Genomic DNA, 27396 nt, shown 5'->3' on the forward strand with positions numbered 1-27396 from the left:
CGAAGCCAGGCAGGACTCTGGGGCAGTCTCCTTTCTGTGAGCAGCCTGTCTGCAGGACACACAGCTCACCCGGCTTCCCCCTTCCTGGGTCTGACCTCGGAGCATTCAGCCTCCTCTGCCCCTCCGTGCGCTTCCCACAGCGAGTCCGCTCAGGTGGGGTCCTGGGGCGGCCAGAGGGTCCTGCCCCCCAACTCCGCAGTCAGACGTGACTCTCAGCCAGCCAGTAAAACAGAAGGTTTATTAGACGACAGGAACATGGTCTAACACAGAGCTTGCAGGTGCAGAGAACAGGACCCCTCAGCCATGTCCATTTTGGGGGGCAGTGAGCCAGACAACCCCATCTGCACTTCACTCCATGTCCCCAGCCAGCCCCAAACTGAAACTCTCTCCACCCCCTCCTCCTCCTCTGGGCTTTGTCCCTTTCCTGGCCAGGAGGTCACCTGATTCCTTTGTTCTCCAACCCTTTAGCTCTCACCTTGCAGGAAGTTGCCAGGAAACAGGGTGTTGGCCATTCTCTGTGTCCAGACCCCTGCACACACCTGCCCTCTAGGGCTCTGCAAGGATCATACACCCGTATCCCACCCCCTAGATACTTAAGATCTGCATAGGGGAAACTGAGGCACCCTCACAATATTCAGAGGAAACATTAAGAACAGTGCCACTTCATCACAGGGGAACCCAGCGTAGAGCAGAGCTTGTTCCTGGTTTCTGAACTAACATTCAGCAAAGTCCATCTTGGGGGGGCTCCAGAGCCCAGGGCTCCCCCCATCCTCCCTGAGTCCCAAAACAGGAGACTGACCAGCTTGCAGGAGCCCAGCCTCTGTCAGGCCCAGCTGCCCCCCTCCGGGCATTGTCTCTTTCCTGGGCAAACAGCAGGTCACCTCACTTGGCCTCCACCTCTCTCTTTGTTCTCTAACATCCCCAGCTGATTCTTGCAGGGGCCTGCTCTGGCCATCAGTTGGCAGGATACAGGTTGTCAGCCATTCTCTGTCTCAGGCAGCCAGTCGGTGTCACACTTGCCCTCTAGGGGCCTCTGCAATGATCACACACCCTTGTCGCACCACCTAGGTACTTGAGTAACACATAGGGGAAACTGAGGCACACACAGTATTCAGACAAAACATTAAGAACATTTCCACTGCGTCATAGACTCATTGGGGGATTGTGTGTGATAGGGTTGCCAACTTTCCAGTTAGAATCATAGAATATCAGGGTTGGAAGGGACCTCAGGAGGTCATCTAGTCCAACTCCCTGCTCAAAGCAGGACCAATCCCCAACTCAATCATCCCAGCCAGGGCTTTGTCAAGTCTGACCTTAAAAACCTCTCAGGAAGGAGATTCCACCACCTCCCTAGGTAACCCCTTCCAGTGCTTCACCACCCTCCCAGTGAAAAAGTTTTTCCTAATATCCAACCTAAACCTCCCCCACTGCAACTTGAGACCATTACTCCTTGTTCTGTCATCTGCTACCACTGAGAACAGTCTAGAGCCGTCCTCTTTGGCACCCCTTTCAGGTAGTTGAAAGCAGCTATCAAATCCCCCCTCATTCTTCTCTTCTGCAGACTAAACAATCCCAGTTCCCTCAGCCTTTCCTCATAAGTCACGTGTTCCAGCCCCCTAATCATTTTTGTTGCCCTCCGCTGGACTCTCTCCAATTTATCCACATCCTTCTTGTAGTGTGGGGCCCAAAACTGGACACAGTACTCCAGATGAGGCCTCACCCGTGTTGAATAGAGGGGGACGATCACGTCCCTCGATCTGCTCGCTATGCCCCTACTTATAAATCCCAAAATGCCATTGGCCTTCTTGGCAACAAGGGCACACTGCTGACTCATATCCAGCTTCTCGTCCACTGTAACCCCTAGGTCCTTTTCCGCAGAACTGCTGCCTAGCCATTCGGTCCCTAGTCTGTAGCGGTGCATGGAAACCGGACACCCTGCTTTGACCCATCTCCCTGAGGCCTTGCCCCCACTCACTCCTCTCCCCTCCAATCAAAACAAAAACACCTAAACCCCAAAGGAGGAATCACTGCAGGAAATTGTGTGTTTCCTACCCCCTCTTCCAATCTTAACCCTTATCACAAGTTCTGAGGAAAGGGGGCGGTGAAGCTTCGCTGTAATACTTATCTTGGTATTTGTCAGGGTATCTGGGAAGTGTCAAGGAGTTGCTGGCTCCTACTGCATTAAGTACCATTACTTGTATCCCTGCCACCGCAGCGCGCCAGAGACGCTGTGCGCAAGACGAGGGATGAGCCTGCTGCCAGAACAACCCTTCAGCAGAGAACCGTTGGGATGCTGAGAGTTACTACACAAGTACGGTGCGGCCTGAGATATAAACACAGGAAATGCATTTCAGCAACGGACACCTGCTCTGCTTCCCCCTCTCCCCTCCGTACGACGAGAGCAAAACAGGGACTTTTGCTGGCTGCGTGTTCGTTTTGGCTGAGAAGTTCGTTCTTGCCCCCTCCTCTATCCAAAGAGCCAGCACCTGAGCCCCACCTTCCGCGAGCTCACGGTGAGAGCAGGTGACGTGGTCCTCTCTACAGAGCTCTCTGCGCTGTGCAGAGAAAAGGTCCACAGCTCAACCAGGCAAGTCCTGGAATAGCCCCGACAGGGCAGCGGGTGTTTAGGACCCTCTTTAAGACACATCATTGAGGGAAGAATGTGGGGAGAAGGGGAGATACTGACTCAACTGAGCTAAACCTCAGCGCCCTCCCCAAAAAAGATTCCCAAAAAAGTCAAAGACCTTTAAATAAACTCCAAAACTGACATGACCCCCCCCCACACACACACGTACACACCAGAGGCGAGGAAACAACACATAGTAATTCCAGGGTGTTGGGATCGGGCGGGGGGGGACACTGTGGTATCTGTGGTCCTCCTGGGGAATGAGTGGCAGGGGAGCTGGCTCTAGGTCCTGTGCAGGGATGGGGGAGGGCTGCGTGGCCAGGGTGCGTGCCCAGGAAGGGGGATGAGGCTCGGAGCCAAGCCGGCCCCATTGTGGGAGCAGGGCACACGGGGGTTTTGCCGCCGCAGGGGCTGGCTGGGGACAGGGCAGCTGCAGGCTCTGTGTGCGGGGTGTGGGCAGTGAGGTGAAACACTGCCAAGGGGTAGGTGCAGCCCCCCTGCCCGAGGGAGCAGGGATCTCCTTCCCTGTGAGCTGCCCTGGGCCGGGGGCACTCTGCCCCAGCCACTCACCCATGCAAGGTGGGAGCGGGCAGCAGTGCAGCAGGGGCGCTGATGTGGGGGGCGGGGGCGGGAGCAGGGTGGGAGCCTGGGCGGCCCATCCCTGGCGCTGCTGCCCCTGCTCCCGCCGCTGGAGGAGGCGGGAATGGAGACTCCCGCACGGGCACACGCTGGGAGGAGCAAAGTGGGGGGCATGGCCCCTTGCTGCCCTCGCTGCCAGCTCTGTGCCCGATCCCCTCACAGCGCCTCCCTGCCCGCCTGCTTGGCCCCAACGGTCCTGGCGCCCCTGCAGGACTTTGGGTGTCCGGTCAGTGTTTCTGACTGGACACTGTCGGGTGCCCTTTTTGACTGAACTTTCCGGTCGAAAAAGGGGGCACCTGGCAACCCTAGGCCGTGTGGAGGGGTGGTTCTTGTTGGGGAGGAGATTGGGGTGTGGAGGAGCTGTCATGGGGGGATGGCTCATTGGGGAGGTTGGGATGTGGAGGGGCCGTCTCAGGAGGGTGACTTGTTGGGGGTGGGGTTGAGGTGCAAATGTGCTGTCCCGGGGGGTGACTCACTGGGGGGGGTGACTTGTTGGGGGGGGGGGTTGGAGTGCAGAAGTGCCGTCCAGATGGGGATGATGGAGCATTGAGGGTTTTTTGTGGGAGTGAAGTCGCCTTAAATAGAAAGGTAGACTGGGAACTTTCCCTGTCCCCAGCTCCCCCCACAAGGAGAAAGGAGGGACATTGAAAATGGATCAAAGGAAACTCTTTTTCACACGGTGTGTAATTAACCTGTGGAACTCACTGCCACAGGATTTAATTGAGGTCAAACTTTTAACAAGTTTCAAAGGGGATTGGCCATTCCTGAGCATTACAGCAATAGTCAGGGTGCAGTTAATGCTAACTGTTCTGGCAGGGAGATTAAACGTTGTTCTCAGGGCTTGAAGCAATCTCTAACTATTAGAGACCAGGGTGGGACCTGAGGTGGGGTACATAATCCCACACCTGCGACTGTGGGGTTGTTGCGCCTTCCTCTGGAGTATCTAGCACTGCCCATGGTCGGGGCCCTGGGCTGATGGGTGCCGGTTCAGTCCTGTCTGGCAGTGCCCATGTGCCTGCGAACCTGTCCACGTGGTGGGGGTGGGGTCTGGGTACGTTCCTCTGCTGATCTGGTGTGAGCGCTGCATCGGCCCTGAGCCTCCTGCACTGCCCTTCCGTCAGGCTGGACCGTCAGGGCTCGGGGCCCTGCATCACACTGGGACCAGTCCCCCAGCTCTGCGCAGGCTCCCAGCTTTTCCTGCCCAAGACGGCTCTGAGTGTTCCCAGGGGGCCCGCAGCCCTGAGCTGCACGGCAGGTCCTAGCTGGCCAGCCTCGGGAGAGCCCAGGCCTGGGGCTGTGAGCAGGGGCATGTGGTTGTGCTGTGCATTGTGGCTGAAGCTTATGCTCTCCGCCTGTCTCTGCCCTCCAGCGACTGACACAGCCTGTCCCCCATTCTCCACCTGTCTCTGCCCCACAATGACTGACACTTCCTGTCCCCCCTCTTCCACCTGTCTCTGCCCCTCAGTGACTGACACCTCATCACCCCCATTCTCCGCCTGTCTCTGCCCCGCAGCGACTGACACAGCCTGTCCCCCCTCCTCCACCTGTCTCTGCCCTGCAGCAACTGACACCTCATCACCCCCATTCTCCGCCTGTCTCTGCCCCGCAGCGACTGACACAGCCTGTCCCCCTCCTCTGCAGCAAACTGACACTGCCCCTTCCCTCCCCTCTCTTCCCCACAGTGACTGACGCTGCCCCTGTGTTTCCCACCCCCACAGTCATCTACATCTGCGGCCCCCTGGAGATGTTGCACCGGATTATGAGGCTGGCCCAGCGGGAGAGCCTGACTAATGGCGACTATGTCTTCTTCTACGTGGACGTGTTTGGGGAGAGCCTGCGTGCCAATGCTGCTCGCGACGCCTTGAAACCCTGGCAGAACAGACAGAGTCAGGACGTGGGCCTGCGTCAGGCCTTCCAGGTACCCCCCGGGGCTGGGGCTTGGCTTGGGCCTGTCCCACGCCAGTCCCTGCGGAGCGACCCTCCAGGGTGCCAGCCCCCAGGCAGTCCCACAGCCTCCAAGACTCCAGCCCTGGGCCTGTGGGTGCACACGGTCCCTGTCTCCCTCTGCCTCCAGAGCAACCCTGCACTGCTCAGCCTCTGCTTTCCCCTTCTCAGGGCTTCTTAAAGGAGCACCACCCGGTCCGAAGAGAATGAAGCATTCCCTGCCTAGGATCCGATTGCCCCTGCCCCTCCAGCCCCAGCTCAGCGTGTCTCCTCATGAGCTCAGCGAGCAGGCTTTCAGATAGAACGCTAGGCAGCCCTCCTCCCAGCTGCAGCCGGCACAGTCCTGCCCCCCAGTACCTCCCGCCTGGAGTGGGTTTTCTCCGCAGGCCTCCCCCTCAGCGGCTGACTCAGGGCCCTGCAGGAGCCGCCTCGGGCCACGTCTACGCTACAGACAGTGGCTGGCGCCCGGTTCGCGGCAGGACGCCGCTGCACTTGGTGCATCGCTCCTGCAGGCGCCTGCTGGGGTCCTGGCGCTGTGGCCATGCTCAGGGCAGCGCTCCGTGGGTAGGTGTCCCAGCGCGAACTCGCATCATCCGGCATCACGCTGGCTTTTGGGGAAGGGTGGTGGTGCCGGTCAGTGGGAAATCAGTTTGCAATTGGAAAATGCACAGCGCAGGCCATTGTCCTGCGAGCCCCCAGGGCCATTAATCGTCTCCTGTTAGGCAGGACCGTGGCTCTTGGCAGCGTGTAGGACGTAGTGGCTGGATTTGCAGCTGTGGGGTTCCCGAACAGTGGTGGAGCAATAGACGGCACGTTTCGCTCTATTTTGGCCCCAGACCACCTTGCCACAGAGCACATCAGCAGAAAGGGCTGGTGCACCCCCAGGGACACTTCACCGGCATCAGCGTTGGCTGGTCAGGGGAGGTGCGTGACGTGCACAGGGGACGTGCACATCTTTAGAAGATAGCGCTGCTCAAAAAGCTGCAGGCAGGGACTTTCTTTCCCGACCAGGGGATCATCTCTGGTGATGCTGAAATGCCGGTAGTGATCCTGGGGACCCAGACTACCCCTTACTCCTCTGGCTCAGGAAGCCATACACCGGCCCCCTGGACAGCACCGAGGAAAGATGTGCCAGTGGAATGTGCTTTTGGTTAAGTGAAGAGACGCTGCTGGTGTTTGCTCACAAGATTGGATCTCAGTGAGAAAAACATCCCAATGGTTAGAGCTGTCTGTTGTGTCCTGCAGAATATCAGTGAGGCACTGGGGAGAAAGCTGCCGCTGGCATGGAGAGGGAGTGGCTGTCTGCTGAGTTTGACCAGCTAGACAGAAGGACTGTGAGAAGAGCTCAGTGCAGAGCTGTGTGGTTGTGGGAGGCCTTGAAAGAGCCCTTTACCAGTGAGCCAGAGCAATGTGGTGTGGGGGACAGTGCTCCAGCCGGCCCTTACGTGTTGGGGCTGTTACGAATTGTGCGGGGGCTGGTGACCATTTCTGATTATAGCAGTTTGTCAGTGGACCTGTTAATTTGGCGCTGCGTGCTGTACCTTTATCATTATGACACTGTGTGTCGCCGAGCCCAAGAATTCTGGTGCCCTGGACAACAGCAAGTCGGGAGTGCTTTCAGTAGCACTAGGCCTATTGTATCCTGTGTGGCGAAATAAAGATAAATGGTATTCCCCCAAATCAGATTTTATTGGGTACCAAAACCAGTGCATAGAAACGGTGTGCAGTTAAAAACCAATATGATACAAAGTTAGAAAGAAAGGAACAGAACTAAACAAGGGGAAAGAACATTCTTGTCTCTTTCATCCCGTGTTGGCCACCCATACCGCAGTCGTGGCTCTCTCACGTCAGTGTATAGGAACCTGGGCTTGTCCTTGCTGGTTCTCGGGGTGTAGGCGTGCAGGCAGGGGGGCACCCCTCAGGCGACGTGGACTGTTAAGAGGGCTATAGGGAGGTGCTGCAGTGGAGTTCTCCATGGACTGCAAAGGGAGGAGAGCCCAGGCTTGTTGACCCTGTATGTCCACAAGAGTCTGCAGCATCTGTGTTTCCTGCCGGAGAAGTCCCATTATGGCCTGGTGCATCTCCCTCTCCTTGGCCTGCTGGGACCCTGGGGCCTTTCTCTTGTCTGCTTTTTCCTTCTCCATACAGTCTGCAGTATTCTCTCTCAGGGCCCTCTGCTCACAGTCGGATGCAGCGCTGCCTTGCAGGATCTCACTGGATATGGCATCCCGAGTCCTCTTCTTTCTCCTCCTCTTCTGGCTCAGGCATTCCCCCCAAAGCCGCAGTGGCGGTACCCTTGTCAGCGTAGTCACGACGGCAAGTGAAAGCAAAGGTGCAGAAATCCCCTTACTCCCCTAACAGTTTAACAAGACTTTCTCACTGCTGGCTGGAGAGATTGTGCCCAGCTCTGTTCTGCATTCGGAGCCCTGGGGACCCTGGCGGCTGGGGCCGGGGGGCAAGGGAGTGAGGAGAGAGTTGTAAACACACACGGGGCAATGGCACTGAAGACGGGCACTCGATGGGCCTTGGGGGTTTCAGCGGAGCTCTCGCTCACGAGAGGCACAGAGAGCGCAGCGGCTGCTGGTGTCCCGAAGCCGGTTTCCTGCAGTGGCGCCAGGCGAGCTCATCGCAGACTGGCGTGGGAAGGGGTCCTACTGTGGAGGAAGAGATCGGGCTGCCGTCCCTAGAGGCTTTCGGGAGAGGATGGCAGAGTACCTCTGTGAATGTTTCACCGAGAGCTCTAAGGAGGAGTCAAGGAACATCCCTGAGCACATAAATAAGCTGCTCCAGCTGCCACCCTTGCCTGACTCTACAGGGCAGTGAAAAGCAGATACCAACTCTCCCTCTGGTCGATGTGTGTTACCTCTTCTAGTACGCGTAAACGAATAAGAAGTGGATGGCTGTGTCCTTTAACAGTGCGGCCCGTCACCACCACTGCATTTAAACTCCATGAGAAATGCACTCACGTTCCTTCCCATGCATCAGGCGCATCCAGGCAGGACTGTCTGGCCTGTGGGGAGTCTCAGATGGTCCTGGCTCGTGGCGTAGCAGGACCCACCAGTTGCGTGTCCCTCCTCCTCGTCCTCACTGTTGACAGCAGTGGTCTGCCTCAGGCTCTTGGAGGCATCCAGGGTGGTTGGCGGGGGGGGGTGTGTATGTCTCTGCTGAGGATGGCATGCGGCTCTTTGTATAAGCAGCGGGTCTGTGGCTTGGCATCGGATTGGTTATTGGCCTCCCTGGCTTCCTGGTACACCCACCACAGCTCCTCTGCTGTCACACGGCACTGCCGCTGGTCTCTGCCGTACCCCTTCGCCTGCGTCCCCCAAGCAATCTGCTCACAACTGTCCACGTTTCTATGGCTGGTCCGTGGCTGTGCTCCCCACAGGCCCGGGAGATCCAGTACCTGGCTGTACACGACAGTGGAGAGCCGCTAGGCGAGCTGGGCAACCAGGAAAAGCCATTTCAGAAATGTCCGGTGGTTTTTCAATAGGGAGGTGGGTTCCGGTCTTTGTGACCCCTGGGCAGCCGAGTTCACGGCTGTGACCAGAGTGCTTGTGCTGGGCATTGGGGGACAGCAGCTGGAGGGTCGTTAGGGTCGACATCGTCATGCTGCATTTACCTACCTACCTCGCCCGTCGGGGAGGCGGTGTAACTGCGTCGCTGTAACAGGGCGCTTGCGTGGGCGGGATAGAAATGGAAGTGTTGAGACATGCCTGGCTAGTTCGACACAAGGCAGCTCACATCAGCCTGACTGGAGTGTAGACAGGCCTTGCTCTCTGCAGACATAACCACAACTTCCTGGACTTCCCCCTTCTCCGCAGCTTCCTGCTGCTTCTCTCCTGGCATCACCTGATTCCTCTTGGGGGCGCTCAGTCTGCAATCAGGGTAGGCCAGCCCCAGTTCTCCAGCTGTTAAGGGGTGAGCCACCCCGTTATAGGTTCCCTGCAGAAAATCCTGCAGAGCCAGACCCCCGAGGGAGCTCCCCCAGGGCACGGCGTGCTCGGTGATACCTGGCAGCAGTTTATTAGTCACCTGGCACAGCGTGCGAAGGTCCCGAGGTCAGCAGACAGATGCAGAGGTTCAGATGGGTCAGTCTAGCCAACACCCAGCCAAGCTGCTGTAGAATCCGTTTGGGCCCTGGCTCGCTGTCTCGCCCTTTCTTGTTTGTCCCAGGTGTGTGCTCAGGGTCTCTGCACCCTCAGCTCTTAGCACCACCACCTGGCACCGGTCCTCTGGGCTCCACTCAGGGCTTTGCTCTGCTTCCCTGCAGAGAGGGAGGGGAATCTCCTTCCTCGGCTGTTATCGCTCGGTGCGATGCTCCCGCCAAAGGGGCTGCCTTGGCTTTCCGGAGCTGCCCCTCACACACCTGTGGACTTCAGTCACGTTAATGACTCTGGTTTCCAGCCAGGCTGCTGAGTCAGCACCTCCTCTCTTCCCCTCCACTCAGTGCCTGGCCACGCCAAGGCCAGAGGGAAATGGAGGCATGCGTGGGGATCATAAAAATATTACCAAAATTCCCCCATGTCACAGGCCGGGCACTGGGCTGGGGTCAGGGGTTGGGCCCATGCCAGGTCGGGGCCGGGGGTCAGGGGTTGGGCCCAGTGGTGAGCTGGAGCCGGTGGTTAAATTTAGAAGCCCCTTTAGAACCGGTGGTTCCGCGATGGAGAGCCGGCTCTAAAAGGGCTTCTAAATTTAACCACCGGCCAGAAGTGGCACCTTAGGCGCCGACTCCGGGGGTGCTCCGGGGCTGGAGCCCTCATGGGGAAAATTTGGTGGGTGCAGAGCCCCCACCGGCAGCTCCCCGCCCCTGCTCCCCCCCCAGCTACGCTCCCCCGCCCCTAGGAGCCAGAGGGACCTGCCGGAGGCTTCCCGGGAGCTGCCCCAGGTAAGCACCGCCGGGACTCCCCACCTCGCCCCCCGGCAGGTGCCTCTGGCTCTTAGGGGCGGGGTGGGCACCCACTACGGTGGCCCACGAGACCCTCCTGCCCGGCTCAGGGGACAGGGGAGGGGGGTGGATGGGGCAGGAGTCCCGGAGGGCAGGGCTGGGCAACGACCCCCTCGTGGGGTGAGGAGGGAACCGGTTGTTAAGATTTTGGCAGCTCATCACTGGTTGGGCCTATGCACAGTCAGGGCTGGGGGTCGGGGTTGGGCCGATGCCAGGCTGGGGGTCAGGGGTCGGGGCTGCACCAGGGCTTCCAGGTCCAATCCTGGGGTCAGGTTTGGGGGCCCCCACAAAAGCCATTCCTGCTTCAGTGAGCAGGACACAGGGCAGTGGGCGCCCACCCGTGGGGGGATTCTGGGAGACCCCAGGGGGACACATGGTGTCAGACCCACAGGACCGGTGCTATGACCCCAGCTTTGGAACAGCTTCTGCAAGGATCCCATCCTGTGCGAGACACCCTAGGGTGTCACTCTGCCCCAGGGTGAGCCACGCGGCCTCTCCGCCTCCTTCAGCAGGACCACTGGGCCTGCAGCCCCCCTGCTCCACCCCGTGAGCTCCGCTCCGCGAGTCCCTCTGAGGCAGACCCTGAGAGGGAGACCTGTCCATCTTGGGGAGCAGCGCGGCCTTCGGCCAGCGTCTGCAGGGACACAGCCAGTGTGAGCAGACAGTCGGGGTCATTAGTCGACTCGCACACAGCACAGAAAGTCCTTGGTTAGAAAGTTCCAGCCTGTCAGGTCCGCCCAGAGCCCCAAACCTAGCCCCTGACTGCCGTGTCCCAGTCGGTGTGTGCCCCCAGCCCTCAGCAGCCAGCCCTAAACCAGCCCCTGGCACCTCCCCAGCCCTTTGTTCTCCAGCTGGGCAAATGCTGCTTGGCTTCCTGGTGAGAGGTAGCCGTCCATGGCCGCTGGTTGCTAGGTATCAAAGTCCTGGTGACTGGGGTTGCCATTGTCGTCTCACAAACTACCTGGATATGGGGCCCAAGCCCCAGACTGCTGGGAGCCATCCACACCTTTTTCTGCGGAAAAGGACCAAGGGGTGACACTGGACGAGAAGCTGGATATGAGTCAGCAGTGTGCCCTTGTTGCCAAGAAGGCCAATGGCATTTTGGGATGTATAAGTAGGGGCATAGCGAGCAGATCGAGGGACATGATCGTTCCCCTTTATTCGACATTGGTGAGGCCTCATCTGGAGTACTGTGTCCAGTTTTGGGCCCCACACTTGAAGAAGGATGTGGATAAATTGGAGAGAGTCCAGCGAAGGGCAACAAAAATGATGAGGGGACTGGAACACATGACTTATGAGGAGAGGCTGAGGGAGCTGGGATTGTTTAGCCTGCAGAAGAGAAGAATGAGGGGGGATTTGATAGCTGCTTTCAACTACCTGAAAGGGGGTTCCAAAGAGGATGGCTCTAGACTGTTCTCAATGGTAGCAGATGACAGAACGAGGAGTAATGGTCTCAAGTTGCAGTGGGGGAGGTTTAGATTGGATATTAGGAAAAACTTTTTCACTAAGAGGGTGGTGAAACACTGGAATGCGTTACCTAGGGAGGTGGTAGAATCTCCTTCCTTAGAGGTTTTTAAGGTCAGGCTTGACAAAGCCCTGGCTGGGATGATTTAACTGGGAATTGGTCCTGCTTTGAGCAGGGGGTTGGACTAGATGACCTTCTGGGGTCCCTTCCAACCCTGATATTCTATGATTCTATGAGTCTCTGAGCCGCTGCAGAGAGCACCAAGCCTTTCTACCCACTAGGTAACAGTGCAGCACACAGGGGAAACTGAGGCACACATAGATTGCATAAAAATGTTACAGAAAATTCCCATGTGGTCACCCCTGGGGCCCTGAGACAGAACACCCTCTCTGAGCGGGGCTGTCGCCCTCTCCTCCCTGGCCCCAGCAGGGTGGGCTCGCTGCTGGGTCTGAAGCTGTGGCCTGTGCTTTGCCTTGCAGACGGTGCTGGTGATCACTTACCATGAACCCCAGAACCCCGAGTACCAGCACTTCCAGACCCAACTGATCCTGCGAGCCAAGGAGGAGTTCAAGGTGGAGCTCGGCTACTCGCTGGTAAGTGGGCTCGGCCTGCCTGTGCGTGTGCCGGGGCTGCTGTCTGCCTGGCACCTTCCCACGCACACGCACCCACACCTCCCCCCGCAGGCCCTGAGATTCCCCACTCGGGAGTGCTGGCGGCTGGGAAACAGCTGGGTCCCGGCCAGTCCCCATCCCACCCACCTGCCCCGCTCTGGGAAACCTCTCCCAGGGCTCCGAGCAGGAAGGGAACAGGCTGGTAGAAGCAAAGGGCCCTTCTGGCTGTGCCACGGGTTGGCAGGGGCCCCACCTGGCCTGTTTGCGCCGGAGGATCTAGGGGCCCCACCTGACCCCTGTTCACAATGGGAGATCTAGGGGCCCCATCCAGCCCCCATTCACACCAGGGGAATCTAGGGGCCCCGCCTGGCCTGTTCGCGGTGGAGGGATCTAGGGGCCCCATCTGGCCCATTCACACTGGGGGCTCTAGGGGCCCCGCCCAGCCCTCGTTCACAGCGGGGTATCTTGGGGCCCCACCCAGCCCCCATTCCTGACAGTGCTTCTCCGTGAGCCCCAGCCATTGAGGTCTGTGCTGTGGGGCTGCAGGGTCTTGTTCACACGTGCATGGCACTGGTTGAGCTTGTAGGAAGCCCTTACACACACAGTCCCTTACATGTGTGCACACTGCCCTTACAAACAAACGCTGCCCTTACACGTGTGCATGCTGTCCTTACACAGACACGCTGCCCTTACACGTGTGCACGCTGTCCTTACACAGACACGCTGCCCTTACACGTGTGTGCACGCTGTCCTTACACAGACACGCTGCACTTACACGTGTGTGCACGCTGTCCTTACGGACTCTCGCTGCCCTTACACGTGTGCACACTGTCCTTACACAGACACGCTGCCCTTACACGTGTGCACGCTGTCCTTACACAGACACGCTGCCCTTACGTGTGTGCACGCTGTCCTTACACAGACACGCTGCACTTACACGTGTGTGCACACTGCCCTTACAAACAAACGCTGCCCTTACACGTGTGCACACTGTCCTTACACAGACACGCTGCCCTTACACGTGTGCACGCTGTCCTTACGGACTCTCGCTGCCCTTACACGTGTGCACACTGTCCTTACACAGACACGCTGCCCTTACACGTGTGCACGCTGTCCTTACACAGACACGCTGCCCTTACGTGTGTGCACGCTGTCCTTACACAGACACGCTGCACTTACACGTGTGTGCACACTGTCCTTACACAGACACGCTGCCCTTACACGTGTGCACACTGCCCTTACAAACAAACGCTGCCCTTACACGTGTGCACACTGTCCTTACACAGACACGCTGCCCTTACACGTGTGCACACTGTCCTTATGGACTCTCGCTGCCCTTACACGTGTGCACACTGTCCTTACACAGACACGCTGCCCTTACACGTGTGCACACTGTCCTTACACAGACACGCTGCCCTTACGTGTGTGCACACTGTCCTTACACAGACACGCTGCACTTACACGTGTGTGCACGCTGTCCTTACACAGACACGCTGCACTTACACGTGTGTGCACACTGTCCTTACACAGACACGCTGCACTTACACGTGTGTGCACACTGCCCTTACAAACAAACGCTGCCCTTACACGTGTGCACACTGTCCTTACACAGACACGCTGCCCTTACATGTGTGCACGCTGTCCTTACACAGACACGCTGCCCTTACGTGTGTGCACACTGTCCTTACACAGACACGCTGCCCTTACACGTGTGTGCACACTGTCCTTACACAGACACGCTGCCCTTACACGTGTGCACACTGTCCTTACGGACTCTTGCTGCCCTTACACGTGTGTGCACGCTGTCCTTACGGACTCTCGCTGCCCTTACACGTGTGCACACTGTCCTTACACAGACACACTGCCCTTACACGTGTGTGCACACTGCCCTTACAAACAAACGCTGCCCTTACACGTGTGCACACTGTCCTTACACAGACACGCTGCCCTTACACGTGTGCACACTGTCCTTACACAGACACGCTGCCCTTACATGTGTGTGCACGCTGTCCTTACACAGACACGCTGCCCTTACACGTGTGCACACTGTCCTTACGGACTCTCGCTGCCCTTACACGTGTGCACACTGCCCTGACACACACAGCCCTGCCCTTGTATGCACACACACGTACACGCATGCACGGCCCTTACACGTCCACACACACACCGCCCTTATATGTACGCTGATTGTACCTGCACACGTCCCTTATGCGCGCACACGCACTGCCCGTACGTGCACATTGACCTTACACACACGCTGACCTGGTATGTGTGCACGCTGTCCCTATGCATGCACACCCTGCCCTCACACGCATGTGTGCTGACGGTACACGTGCACTCTGCCCTTATGTACATGTACACACGCAAAGTGCCCTTATGCGCACGTCCACTCACTGTACACGAGCGCCGTCCTTATACGCACGCCCCACCTACGGACCGTGCACGCCCACACGTACGCTGACTGCACGAGCACTGCTCTTACGCACACTCAGCCCTCCCCATATACGCACACGTACACACGCACGCCGCCCTTGCCTACACACACACGTACGCTGAGCATACATGCCCGGTGACCATACGCACACACAGTGCTGATATCCACACGCATGCACACGCCAGTGAGCTGGTCCACACGCGCGGCGTCCCGGAGCCCAGGGGCCAGGCAGAGCCATGGCTGCCAGCCCTGTCTCTGGCCCGCCAACCCCAAGCAGCCGTGGGAGCTCCCCCAGGCTCTGTCACTCACTGAGGACTGGCCCTGGGGAGGCCCCTACAAGGGCAGCGTGGGCTGGCCCTGCCGGCAGGCTCACGGAATTACAGCTCTGATTGTGGTGCAGGCAGGGGGAGGCTGAGGGCTGCTGCTCAGGGCCTGGGTTTAGGAAGGCTCCGAGAGTGTCGCTTAACAACCTCCTGGACACGGAAGGGGCGACGCGTGCGGTCGAATCGGGCACGCGGCAGCGGGAGTCTCTTGGGCTGTCGCTCTGTACAGTGCCGGTTGTGCACGTGGGGCGGGGGTGGCTGCTCGTGAGAGCCCTCTCCCGTGCCACGAGGACAAGGAAGTTCCGGGGAAACCAAGGGGCAGCAACGTTACAGCTGATCAAAGGAAATGCACTATGTGTGATCGACCTGCGGAACTCTCCGCCACAAGGTGTCACTGAGGCTGCAAGCCCAGGGAAGGCTCAGCTATTTCTGTGGTGAATGAAACCAGCCAGACTCACACGTGTGCACAAGATTAAAAACAGTTTGGAAGGGACCCGTGCCTCGCAGTGACAGAGCCCTGAGTGAGGGGGCTGCCGTCCCCTCCTTGGGGCGTGGGGCTGGCCCAGGGCTGTGGCAGGCTCAGCTCCTCAGTGGGGCGTTGGCTTCTGTGGCTCAGGTAGCACCATGAGTTGCTTAACTTCTCTGTGTCTTTATGAACAACGGGAATTGCCTGGTGATGCCGTTTGCTGAGATCCCTCCTATGAGGGCAGCCCGTGCTGCAGAGGGGATATTCTCGGGGTTCAGCCCCATTCTGTGAAGGTCCTGGTTTGAGCTGGACCCCAGACTCCACTGCCCTGTGGCCAGGTGGCTGGGAGTCACTCCTCAGACAGGAAGCTGGAGTCTGTAGTCGTCTCAGGGTCTGCCTGCACAGCAAAGCAAAGCCCCTGGCTGGCCCGTGCCAGCCGACTTGGGCCATGGGGCTTGGGCTGCGGGGTTGTTTCCCTGCTGTGTGGATTCTGCAGCCTGAGCTCTGGGATCCTCCCACCCCGCAGGGCCCAGAGCCCGGGGCTCCAGCCACAGCAATGACACAGTCCCGCAGCCCAGTCAGCTGGCATGGGCCGGTCGTGGGTGTTTCTTTGCTGTGGAGACGGACCTTTAGAAGCTTCCCCGTGGGGCTGGGCTGGTGGGTGGCCGAGGTCCCCAGGACGGGGCTGAAGGCTGCTGTGGAATGACTGGAGCAGGGGCCTGGAGCCGAGGGAGCCGGGGGTTGCTCTTGCTGTTGGTGAGTCTCTGGAGCGTGGCTGGATTGGCGGCACTCCCAGTTTGGCTGGGCTGAGCTGGGAGCCCAGCCAGCTGCAGTGGGGCTGGGCAGGGCCCTGGGGTGCCTGCCCGGCAGACCCCAGTCCCCCAGGTTATGGGTGCAGCACTGTGATGGGTGATGCTCAGGCTGCAGCACTGCCTGGCTCCCTGTGTCGGGCAGCGCCCGCTCCCTGGGGTTGCCCGAGTGGCGGGCGCGGACACTCCCCTCCCAAGGAGCCAGCTCACGGCCTGCACAGCAATGACAGGGGCAGGGGCAGGGGACAGCTCCAGCGAGGGAGCCAGGCTAGCTGGGCCAGAGGCCAGGAAACTCCAGGGCTCAGTGCCTGGGGGCAGATCTTCTCTGCCAAGCAATCTCTGGAGTGAGATTTGGGAAGCTGTCCTCTCCCCCAACCCCTGCTGTCCCCAAGGGCCCCGTGCTGCCCCCCAAGTGTGACCCCATGGAGCTGGAGTGGGTTCCCCTGCTGCCTGCTGGTGTGGCCCAGGACAAGCCAGGCGATCTGGTGGTGCCCTGGGGAACGTGTGGGGAGCCCACCTGCTGTGTGCAGGCACCAGGCACCTCCCACTGGGAGCTTGGACAGAGAGACGGCAGCTGCTTTGGGGGGCTGTACGGGCCGTGTCGGGGATCAGGGCTGGGGAGCCGTGTCGGGGATCAGGGCTGGGGGGGCCATGGCGGGGATCAGGGCTGGGGGGGCCGTGTCGGGGATCAGGGCTGTACGGCCCGTGTCGGGGATCAGGGCTGTACGGCCCGTGTCGGGGATCAGGGCTGTACGGGCTGTGGTGGGGATCAGGGCTGGGGGGGCCGTGTCGGGGATCAGGGCTGTACGGGCCGTGTAGGGGATCAGGGCTGGGGGGTCGTGTCGGGGATCAGGGCTATACGCGCTGTGTAGGGGATCAGGGCTGGGGGGGCCGTGTCGCGGATCAGGGCTGTACGGCCCGTGTCGCGGATCAGGGCTGGGGGGCCGTGTCGGGGATCAGGGCTGGGGGGCCGTATCGCGGATCAGGGCTGTACGGGCCGTGTAGGGGATCAGGGCTGTACGGGCCGTGTCGGGGATCAGGGCTGTACGGGCCGTGTCGGGGATCAGGGCTGGGGGGGGCCGTGTCGCGGATCAGGGCTGGGGGGGGCCGTGTAGGGGATCAGGGCAGTACGGACCATGTCGCGGATCAGGGCAGTACGGGCCGTGTCGGGGATCAGGGCTGTACGGGCCGTGTCGGGGATCAGGGCTGTATGGGCCGTGTAGGGGATCAGGGCTGGGGGGCCGTGTCGCGGATCAGGGCTGGGGGGGCCGTGTCACGGATCAGGGCAGTACGGGCCGTATAGGGGATCAGGGCTGGGGGGCCGTGTAGGGGATCAGGGCTATACGCGCTGTGTAGGGGATCAGGGCAGTACGGGCCGTATAGGGGATCAGGGCTGGGGGGCCGTGTAGGGGATCAGGGCTATACGCGCTGTGTAGGGGATCAGGGCTGGGGGGCCGTGTCGGGGATCAGGGCTGGGGGGCCGTGTAGGGGATCAGGGCAGTACGGGCTGTATAGGGGATCAGGGCTGGGGGGCCGTGTCGGGGATCAGGGCTGGGGGGGCCGTGTCGCGGATCAGGGCTGGGGGGCCGTGCTGGGGATTGGCGCTGTGCCGGGTACGGGGCTGTCTCTGGTGCAGGCACCAGGGCAGGCGCAGGGCTCTGATGACTCTCTCCCGCGGGCAGATGAACCTGGTGGCCGGCTGCTTCTACGATGGCGTGCTGCTCTACGCCATGGCACTGAACGAGACGCTGGCCGAGGGCGGCTCCAAGAAGGACGGCACCCGCATCGTGCAGAAGATGCGGGACCGGAAGTTCCAGGGTACCGGCCTGGGGAGCCTGTGCGGGGAGGGAGATACCAGCCCAGGTGCTCTGGCTGGCATGGGCCGCTTCCCCCTCACTGTCCCAGCAGCGTTTTGCCAGGGCAGCCGGGGCCTGTGCTGGCCCCCGTGGGTGTGTTCGGGCTCAGCGCCCGGCCTGGCACACTAGTTGCCGGGGGACGGGGACAAGCAGCCCCAGGCCCAGCTGCTGCTCGTCGGAGTTCGGGAGAGGAGCTGGTGCCGAGCGCTCACTGGTCAGGAGGGGACCCCCGCACCCCCACCCCCACCCCCTCCCTCTGCCTCTCCAGCCCCAGGTGCTCACCCCTGCCCCTCCCTTCCAGGGGTCACCGGACTCGTGAGCATGGACAGCAACAATGACCGGGACACGGACTTCAGTCTGTGGGTGATGGGCGACCCCGAGAGCGGGGAATACGAGGTGGGTGCAGCCCCGAGCCGGGGGGCTCCAGAGTCCACAGGACTGTCCCAGCTGCGGAGTGACCTTCCAGGGCAGGGCTGGGAGCAGGAGCTGACCCTGCCATGGGGTTTCGGGGAGGGAGATGCAGCAGGGTCAGTGCCCCCGGCAGGGGTCGGAGGGATCTGGGGGGACAAAGCGGGTGCATGGGGGGAGGGGGAGGCTTAGTGACTCCCGTGCTCTGGGCTGTTGGGGGATTGCTCGTCAAGGAAGGGGGTGCGTAGAGGGGTGGGGGATGTGCTGGTATGGGCCGGGGGGGCTGGTGGCCTGGTGTGGGAGGGGTCGCTGTGGAGCAGCCCCGCAGAGGCCCGGCTGTGCCCTCTCTCCATGCAGGTGGCAGGGCACTACGCGGGCGCGGAGAAGAAGCTGAACTGGCTGGGGAGGCCCATTCACTGGGTGAAGGGGGTCCCCCCCCTCGACAACCCGCCCTGCGTCTTCGATGTGGATGATCCCTCCTGTGATAAAAGTGGGTGTGATGGGGAGCTGCCTGGGCCTGCACCCCTGCCCTGGGCAGTCTGCATCCTGCTGGGCCTCTCTCCTGAGCCCCTGGCATCCCTGCCTCCCATTCAGCCTGTCCCTGGGGATGGGCGGGTCGGGGCCCTGCATCCCTCTGCCCCAGCAGCGTCTGGACTGGAAGGCGCCTGCCCCACATGCAGGAAAATACCCAGCTAAGCCGGGAGCCTTGGGGCTGCAGGCCTCCTGCTCCCCTGCCAGGTCTGGGGCTGCCCGCCCTCCTGAGCCCCCCACCTCTCCTTACGGGTTGACACGCCGCCCCTTCCGCGGATCCACCCCTGATCTCTGAGCATGGGGAGCTCTGTCAGGCCTCTGACTGCTGCCCTCAGGGCTGGGGTTTGGGCCCATCGGGCACCGGGCAGCACATGCTAGGTGCCCCGAGGGAAGGGCTGAGCATTTGACAGGTCAGGACAGGGCCTGGGGGCCGTGTGGGGAGTCCTGCCCCCTCTAACGAGCTCTCCGCTCTCTCCAGCCCCACTCTCCACGCTGGCCATCGTGGCGCTGGGCACCGGCCTCACCCTCGTCATGTTTGGAATCTCCAGCTTCCTGATTTTCAGGTGAGATGGCTGTACCCAGCCATGGCGCCCTGCTCCCGGGGCCCAGCCATGGCGCCCTGCTCCCGGGGCCCAGCCATGGCGCCCTGCTCCCGGGACCCAGCCATGGCGCCCTGCTTCCGGGACCCAGCCATGGCGCCCTGCTCCCGGGGCCCGGCCATGGCGCCCTGCTCCCGGGGCCCAGCCATGGCGCCCTGCTCCCGGGGCCCAGCCATGGCACCCTGCTCCCGGGGCCCAGCCATGGCACCCTGCTCCCGGGACCCAGCCTGGCCCCCTGCTCCCGGGACCCAGCCTGGCCCCCTGCTTCCGGGACCCAGCCATGGCGCCCTGCTCCCGGGACCCAGCCTGGCCCCCTGCTTCCGGGACCCAGCCATGGCGCCCTGCTCCCGGGGCCCAGCCATGGCGCCCTGCTCCCGGGGCCCAGCCATGGCGCCCTGCTCCCGGGGCCCAGCCATGGCGCCCTGCTCCCGGGGCCCAGCCATGGCGCCCTGCTTCCGGGGCCCAGCCATGGCCCCCTGCTTCTGGGGCCCAGCCATGGCCCCCTGCTTCCGGGGCCCAGCCATGGCCCCCTGCTTCCGGGGCCCAGCCATGGCGCCCTGCTTCCGGGACCCGGCCATGGCGCCCTGCTCCCGGGGCCCAGCCATGGCGCCCTGCTCCCGGGGCCCAGCCATGGCGCCCTGCTCCCGGGGCCCAGCCATGGCGCCCTGCTCCCGGGACCCAGCCATGGCGCCCTGCTCCCGGGGCCCAGCCATGCGCTCTGATCCCGGGGCACAGCCTGGCCCCCTGCTTCCGGGACCCAGCCTGGCCCCCTGCTCCCGGGGCCCAGCCTGGCCCCCTGCTCCCGGGGCCCAGCCTGGCGCTCTCCTCCCGGGGCCCAGCCATGGTGCCCTGCTTCCGGGGCCCAGCCTGGCGCTCTGCTGCCAGGAACGCCAAGGGAGCCTGGTGTCCCACCCCAGTTGGATCACAGCCAGTGCGTGTGCACTGGAGGGTGCGTGTGCAGGGTGCGGTGGGGTGGGTCCTCAGCAGCCCCCTCCCCACTGGCACTCAGCAGAGGCCAAAGGCAGAGGGGCCTGTAGAACGGAGCCCCCAGGAGGGGGCCCGGGAGTGGGGGTGGCTCTGCCGTGCCCTGGGTGCTCGGTGCCTGGCCCAGCCAGTCCCATCTGCAGAGCGCCAAGGCGCAGGGCCTGGCTGGTGGCAGAGTCGTCCTGTCCTGGGGGCTCCTGGGCGAATGTCCTACCCTGTGATTGCTGAGCCAGCAGTTCTGCCCAGGCAGCCCCAGTGGGGAGGGAGCTGTGGAGGGGAGCAGCCGTACACAGCACGGCCAGGTCCCTTGATACCAGCTGCCTTTCGGAGGGCAGCTCTGGGTCCTCCGCCCGGCCGGCTCCAGGCCACACTGCCCAGCCTGGGGGCACGCCCACCTTCCAGAGCACTTCACTTCCGGCAGCTGGGTTCCTCTGGGAATTGCTCTACTCAGAGCTTCTGTATTAACCCCCGAGCCTCCCGGGGAGCTCAGCCCCATGGCACCATCCCACTACGTCTCAACTGGGAAATCATGAGCCTGGCACCCTCCAGGGCAGTATCTGAGCTGCTGGCCTGGCGCTCCCTCCCGGCACAGCGTCCGAGCCACCAGCCTGCCTCCCGCCCCGCGGTATCCAAGCCACTGGCCTGGTGTTCCCCCCCGGCACAGTCAGGGGCGGCAGGTTTGTGTAATTTTTGGTAGTGCCCAACTTGGTCCAAGTCCGGTCCCCACCCCCACACCTGCCAGGAGCACCGGGTGGTGCCTGCTGGGGGGCAGAGCTGCTCCCCCCGAGGGCAGGAACCCTCCAGCCTGAGGGAGAGAGGCCGCGAAGGCTGCTTGGGAAGGCCTTGGCTGGCGTCGCAGCACTGGTGCAGGGGCCGGGAGGCTGTGGCCAGGGCTTTCCGGGGCCCTTCCAGCAGTGAGCCTGCTGCTTGCACCACCCGAGCGCCTCCTTTCCTTCCCTGAGGCGCGCGCTGGCCCCCGGCTCCCGTCTGGTCGGCACCGAGCCCCGGCATCCACGAGACGCCCAGCGCAGGGTGACTGGGTCCCCCACGGGGATCCCACAGGAGGCTCCGGAGGGGGCTGCTCCCAGGGAGCAGCGCCCCATTCCCTCAGACACCCCGGTGCTGTGGCTAACGGTCACGGGCCCCCACCCCGTGTTACATGTGCACAGGCTTTGTGCTCCACTGCAGGGGCGTGCTGCTCACACGCAGCAGAGTGAATCCCCTGCGCGCACGCCCAGTGTGACTGGACAGAGCCCCGAGAGGGGCTGGAGGGGGCTGCGTGGCACAAGGGTCTCACTGCACCCCGGGCAGTCCCTGGGGCTGGACCCTCTGGGACACGCCAGGCCAAGCCCCCCCCCCACACAGACGTGTCACCTGTGAGCGCGGGGATCCGGGGGCTTCCCTGACACCCTGTGCTCCCCAGGAAGCTGTTGCTGGAGAAAGAGCTGGCCAGCATGCTGTGGAGGATCCGCTGGGATGAGCTGCAGTTTGGGAACGCCGAGCGCAACTACAAGGGGGCGGGCAGTCGGCTCACCCTGTCGCTGGTGAGAACCCGCATCCCCCTACGCCCCACGCCTCCAGCCATCCCTGTGCCCGGACGCCTCGGCCCCTTCCCCCATAGAGCCCCTACGCCTCGGCCCCTGCCCTATAGAGCCCGTACGCCTCGGCCCCTCCCCTGTGGAGCCCTGCCCTTTGTACCGTGCCCTATACGCTCCCTCAGCCATCCCCCATAGAACCTTTCTAGGAACTATCCCGTCGCCTCCCCAGCCATCCCCATGTGGCTCTTATAACTCACCCTTCACCACGAGGCACCCACCAAGCCAGTCCATGCCTTACCCCCGCCCTTCCTGCTGCCCCCTGGCCCTCATGCCACCCCCTAGCCCAGAGCGCCCCCAGGCCACACCCCTGCCCCCCACTCTCTCCCTGCCGTGCTCTCCTAACTGCCTTCTTCCCTCCCAGCGCGGCTCCAGCTATGGCTCCCTGATGACGGCCCATGGCAAATACCAGATCTTTGCCAACACTGGCCACTTCAAGGTGAGTCCCTGGTGTTCGCCTGCCCCGTCCCCTTGCACTGAGCCTCCCGCCCCGTGCGGCGCTGACCCTGTCCCTGTCCCTGGCCCCCAGGGGAACGTGGTGGCTATCAAGCATGTGAATAAGAAGCGGATCGAGCTGACGAGGCAGGTGCTCTTCGAACTCAAACACGTATGTACTGGGCAGCCGGGCAGGTTGGGCTCCCGGCCGGGGAGGTGATGGGGGGCCCAGGGGTCTGTGCTGGGGTACGGGTGAGGTGATGCCGGCGGGGGCTTCCCAGCACTGGCTGAGCGCAGCATGGCTCAGAGCCCTGGTTGGCAGCACTTCTGCCTGGCCGTGCTCAGCTCACAATGAGGTGCCTTGTGGAGCCTGGTGGGTCCCACATGGCAAAGGTGCCAGAGACACATGTCCATGTGGGGGGCACACAAGCAGCAACGCACACGGGCAGATGCACCCACCTCCCTGCTCCGCCCAGAACTCCACACGCCCCATTTTATCATCCAGCCCGAATCTGGCTCTCAGGGCCTGAGCCGGGGCCCAGGAACAGCCATCGCTGTGCTCCCGTCAGGCATGTTGTGCGGCTCTGATTCCAGAGTGCGTGCGGCCTAGAGCTTTGCAGCAACCAGACTGGCCCCATCCCCTCTCAGGCCTGGGTGGTGCGCGGTGACCCGCCAGGTTCTGATGGGTCCCTGCTTCTGTTTCCCGCCCTAGATGAGGGACATCCAGTTCAACCACCTGACCAGGTTCATCGGCGCCTGCATCGACCCGCCCAATGTCTGCATTGTGACAGAATACTGCCCGCGGGGCAGCCTGCAGGTGACAGGGGCTGGGGTGTAATGATGCTGGTTCTGCTGGGTGTCACAGAGTCCCCGGGTGATGCTCTGGAACTGCTCCCCATGAAGCCAGTCAGGACTCTGGGGCAGTCGCCTTTCTGTGAGCAGCCTGTCTGCAGGACACACAGCTCACCCGGCTCCACCTTCCTGGGTCTGACCTCGGAGCATTCAGCCTCCTCTGCCCCTCCATGCACTTCCCACAGCGAGTCCGCCCAGGCGGGGTCCTGGGGGAGCCAGAGGGTCCTGCCCCCCAACTCCGCAGTCAGATGTGACTCTCCGCCAGCCAGTAAAACAGAAGGTTTATTAGACGACAGGAACATGGTCTAAACCAGAGTTTGTAGATGCAGAGAACAGGACCCCTCAGCCGGGTCCATTTTGGGGGGCAGTGAGCCAGACAACCACGTCTGCCCTTCACTCCATGTCCCAGCCAGCCCCAAACTGAAACTCCCTCCAGCCCCTCCTCCTCTGGGCTTTGTTCCTTTCCTGGGCCAGGAGGGCACCGGATTCTCCAAGGCTTTAGCTCTCACCTTGCAGGGGGGAAGGGCCCAGGCCATCAGTTGCCAGGAGACAGAGTGTCGGCCATTTATGTACCCTGGCCCTTTGCTCTGCAACAATTACAGTCCCTTATCCCACCACCTAGAGACTTAAGAACTGCCTAGGGGAAACTGAGGCACCCCCACACTATTCAGAGGAAACATTAAGAACAGTCCTGCTTCGTCACAGTGGGACCCACCTGAGAGTGCCAATTCAGGACAAATGGCTTCAAGCAGGGCAGCTACAGCCCAAGACTGGGGTTTATTTGCACACCAAGGCAAACCAAACCAGACAGACAGAGAAGACTTTGGTTTTACCCCACAGGCTAACCACAAGTCACACAAGCAATTCCCTCAGACACTCCAGTTTCCCAGTATCCCCACCAGTGCCACTCGTTGTGGGGACAAATAGTTATGAAAACCAACACCCCAGTAAAAGAAAAAAGGTTCTCTCGATTCCAAAGGACTAAGCCCCAGACCCAGGTCACTATACAAATCAGATCTTACCCACAAATCACGCTGTTGCCAGTCCCTTAGAATCTAAAATCTAAAGGTTTATTCATAAAAGGAAAAAGATAGAGATGAGAGCTAGAATTGGTTCAATGGAATCAAGGACATACAGCGATGGTAAAGTTCTTGGTTCAGGCTTGTAGCAGTGACGGAATAAACGGCAGGTTCAAATCAAGTCTCTGGAGAACATCCCCAGCTGGGATGGGTCATCAGTCCTTTGTGTAGAGCTTCCATTATGTAGCAAAGTCCCTCCAGAGGAAAGAAGCAGGATTGAAGACAAGATGGCGGAGCTGCAGCAGCTTTTGATAGTCTCTTGCCATGTGGTCTTTCTTTCTTTGTCCCAAGGACAAGCTGCCCATCACCTGGCCTGGAAACACCTCAGAATTCTCTCCATAGTTCAGGTCCCTGCCTACCTGGCTGAGTCCCCAGGCGTGTCTGCCTTCTCTCAACGGGTCAGGTGTGTAGCTTATGGTCCTTAATGGGCCGTCCAGCAGGCTGGGCAGAGCTGACACCAACGTGTCTGGGGTGTCCCCCAGTGGCACAGCACAAGTTTGAACTACAGACAGTATAGAGCCAATATTCATAACTTTAACTGCAAAAATGACACACACATACAGACAGCATAATCATAATCAGCCAACGATAACCTAGTGTTAGACACCTTATTTGACCCCCTTTATACAAGATTTGGTGCCACGACAGGACCTTGGTTGCAACAATGTTCTATATGGTCCCAGATTATGTCAATAACATCACATGGGGCATGCCACCAGCTCGCTTGCTGCTGGGCGGTGATCCCTGGAGAGGCTGCGGCAGCTGACAGAGCCCAGGAAAGGGGCTGGCAGGGACTGTTGCAGACCACAGGCCCAACAAGAGAGTAGGACAAACTCCTTCTTAGGCACCTGTCACGGAGTGTGGGGGAGTCTAGGCCCTGCACCCCTCTTCCTGGGATTCACTGAGACTCTCAGCCAGCCAGTAAAACAGAAGGTTTATTGGACAACAGGAACACAGCCCAAAACAGAGCTTGTGGGTACAACCAGGACCCCTCAGTCAAGTCCTTCTGGGGGAGCAGGGAGCTTAGACCTCAGCCCTGGGGTTCCCTGCGTTCCACCACCCAGCACCAAACTGAAACCTTCCCCCTCCCGCTGCGTCACAGCATCTCTCTGCAGTGAGTGGAAAGGAAAGTTGCATTGTCGTGGGTGACGTCAGTCGGGAGGTCTCCTGCCTCCCATGGTACAAGTTCAGCAGTGTCTAGACATTAGAGATGGTGCTTTTCGAATACGAAAGGTGTTGCACCAAGCCCGCGGAGCTCGTTATGGTGGGTACAGATGAATCCGTCACTGGTGCAGAGGCTGGTGGTTGCCCAGGGACCGTGACTGAGACCTGACCACACTCAGTGCGAGCAAGTGGAGGACAGTTTCTACCAGTGAGATCAGTACTTGCTGCTTCAGAAGGGCTTCTCCCAACGCAGAGGAAAATTATGAGTGCAATTTATGGTGAGGAAAAATTTAGAGAGAAGAATGTGACTGAAAAGTGGGAGTTTTGAAAGCAGAGTTTATTAGCTGGCCAAAAATGATCCCACAATTGTGCAAGAGGCGAACTCTGGCGAAGAGCCCGTCCTGGTTCAGTGGGGAAGTGATGCCAGCAATTCAAATTGAAAAAGGGGAACTAGGTATCAGCGGCAAACGATGTGAATTAGAATGTACAAAGTGAAGAACATTCCTGTACTCATAAAGTTTAAATGGCTACTCTGACAGTGACCCCCTGCAGAGCACAGGCCAGAGAAATCCCTCCAGTTACCTTGGGACTGAGCCCCAGAACTTGGGTTTGACTAAAGCATCTTCCAGGAAGGCCTCCGGGGCTGATCTGCAGACACAAAGAAATGGAGAATCCACCACTGCCCGTGGCAGTCCGTTCCCATGCTTCAGCAGCCGTATTTCCAATTGAAATTTCTCTGGCTTTAACGTCCAGCCATCGGTGGTGGTTCTGCTTTTCCCCTTCGGTGCCAGGGATTTTCCATCTGTGAAGGTGTTTACACGCTGATCATGGCACTCACCTTCTTTTGGACTGAGCTCTTTAAGTCTCTCACTGTTAGGCATTTTCTGCAGCCCTCGAATCATTGTTGTGGCTCTTTTCTGCCCCCTCTCCAAGATCTGGTTGAAGATGCGGACACCAGAACTGGATGCAGTATCTAGTATCGGGCTCCCCAATGCTGTAGAGAGGTAAAATCCCCCCAACACTTCATTATCAAAGGGAAGACTGAGCAGCGACTTGCTGACAGTGTGTAAGGACCTTCCCAGACAGCAAACCCTGGGCACTGATGGCTGGAAACTGAAGCCAGACAAATTCAACTTGGAAATACAGCATCAGTATTGATCAGTGAGGGTGGCTGACCATTGGAACAGACTGCCAAGATCCAGGGCAATTTCTCCATCTCGGGCCCTTCAGACCCAGACTGGAGCCTTTCTGGGAGATGCTTTGCCAAACAAAGTCAGTGAGCTCTGTACAGGGGTATGTGGGGGAACTAGAATGGCCTGTGCTCTGCAGCACTTCAGACTAGATGATCTAATGGCCCCTTCTGGCCTGGTGCTCTGTGAATCTATGAAAGAGAAACCCCATCGTTACGCCAGGCATGACCCTGATTGCAGTGCCGTGTCTCAGTGTGGGGGTTGCTGTGTCCAGGGCTAGGGGCCTTGGCATGGGGTCATGAAGGCTGGGGCATGTCTTGGGGTGGGGGAGTCATGGTGCTGTTGTCTGGTGTGTCCTATGGGGTGTGGCACACCTGCCCAATGAGAGGGCCTGACTGGGGTGCCCGGAGCCCACACCTGACACAATTCCCTCTCTGGCCT

General features: G+C 60.5%; 1 protein-coding gene across 6 annotated transcripts in view; it reads left to right on the forward strand.

Moving 5' to 3' along the window:
- The window catches only part of NPR2 (natriuretic peptide receptor 2), a 50161-nt gene that overhangs the window by 14507 nt on the left and 8258 nt on the right, over positions 1 to 27396 (forward strand). For 2 of the 6 annotated variants that reach the window (XM_073343261.1, XM_073343263.1), the window contains exons 2-11: positions 4948 to 5183; positions 12099 to 12212; positions 17945 to 18080; positions 18420 to 18514; positions 18884 to 19016; positions 19536 to 19620; positions 22064 to 22184; positions 22600 to 22674; positions 22765 to 22842; positions 23383 to 23487. In XM_073343261.1, coding sequence (XP_073199362.1) covers positions 4948 to 5183; positions 12099 to 12212; positions 17945 to 18080; positions 18420 to 18514; positions 18884 to 19016; positions 19536 to 19620; positions 22064 to 22184; positions 22600 to 22674; positions 22765 to 22842; positions 23383 to 23487 — 1178 coding nt within the window. Of the gene's footprint in view, positions 1 to 2215; positions 2514 to 4947; positions 5184 to 12098; positions 12213 to 17944; positions 18081 to 18419; positions 18515 to 18883; positions 19017 to 19535; positions 19621 to 22063; positions 22185 to 22599; positions 22843 to 23382; positions 23488 to 27396 lie in introns of all 6 variants that reach the window. The other 4 variants (XM_073343266.1, XM_073343262.1, XM_073343265.1 and 1 more) reach the window with 4 other exon arrangements.

This window comes from Lepidochelys kempii, chromosome 5 (assembly GCF_965140265.1).
Source record: "Lepidochelys kempii isolate rLepKem1 chromosome 5, rLepKem1.hap2, whole genome shotgun sequence".
Lineage (NCBI taxonomy): Eukaryota > Metazoa > Chordata > Testudines > Cheloniidae > Lepidochelys > Lepidochelys kempii.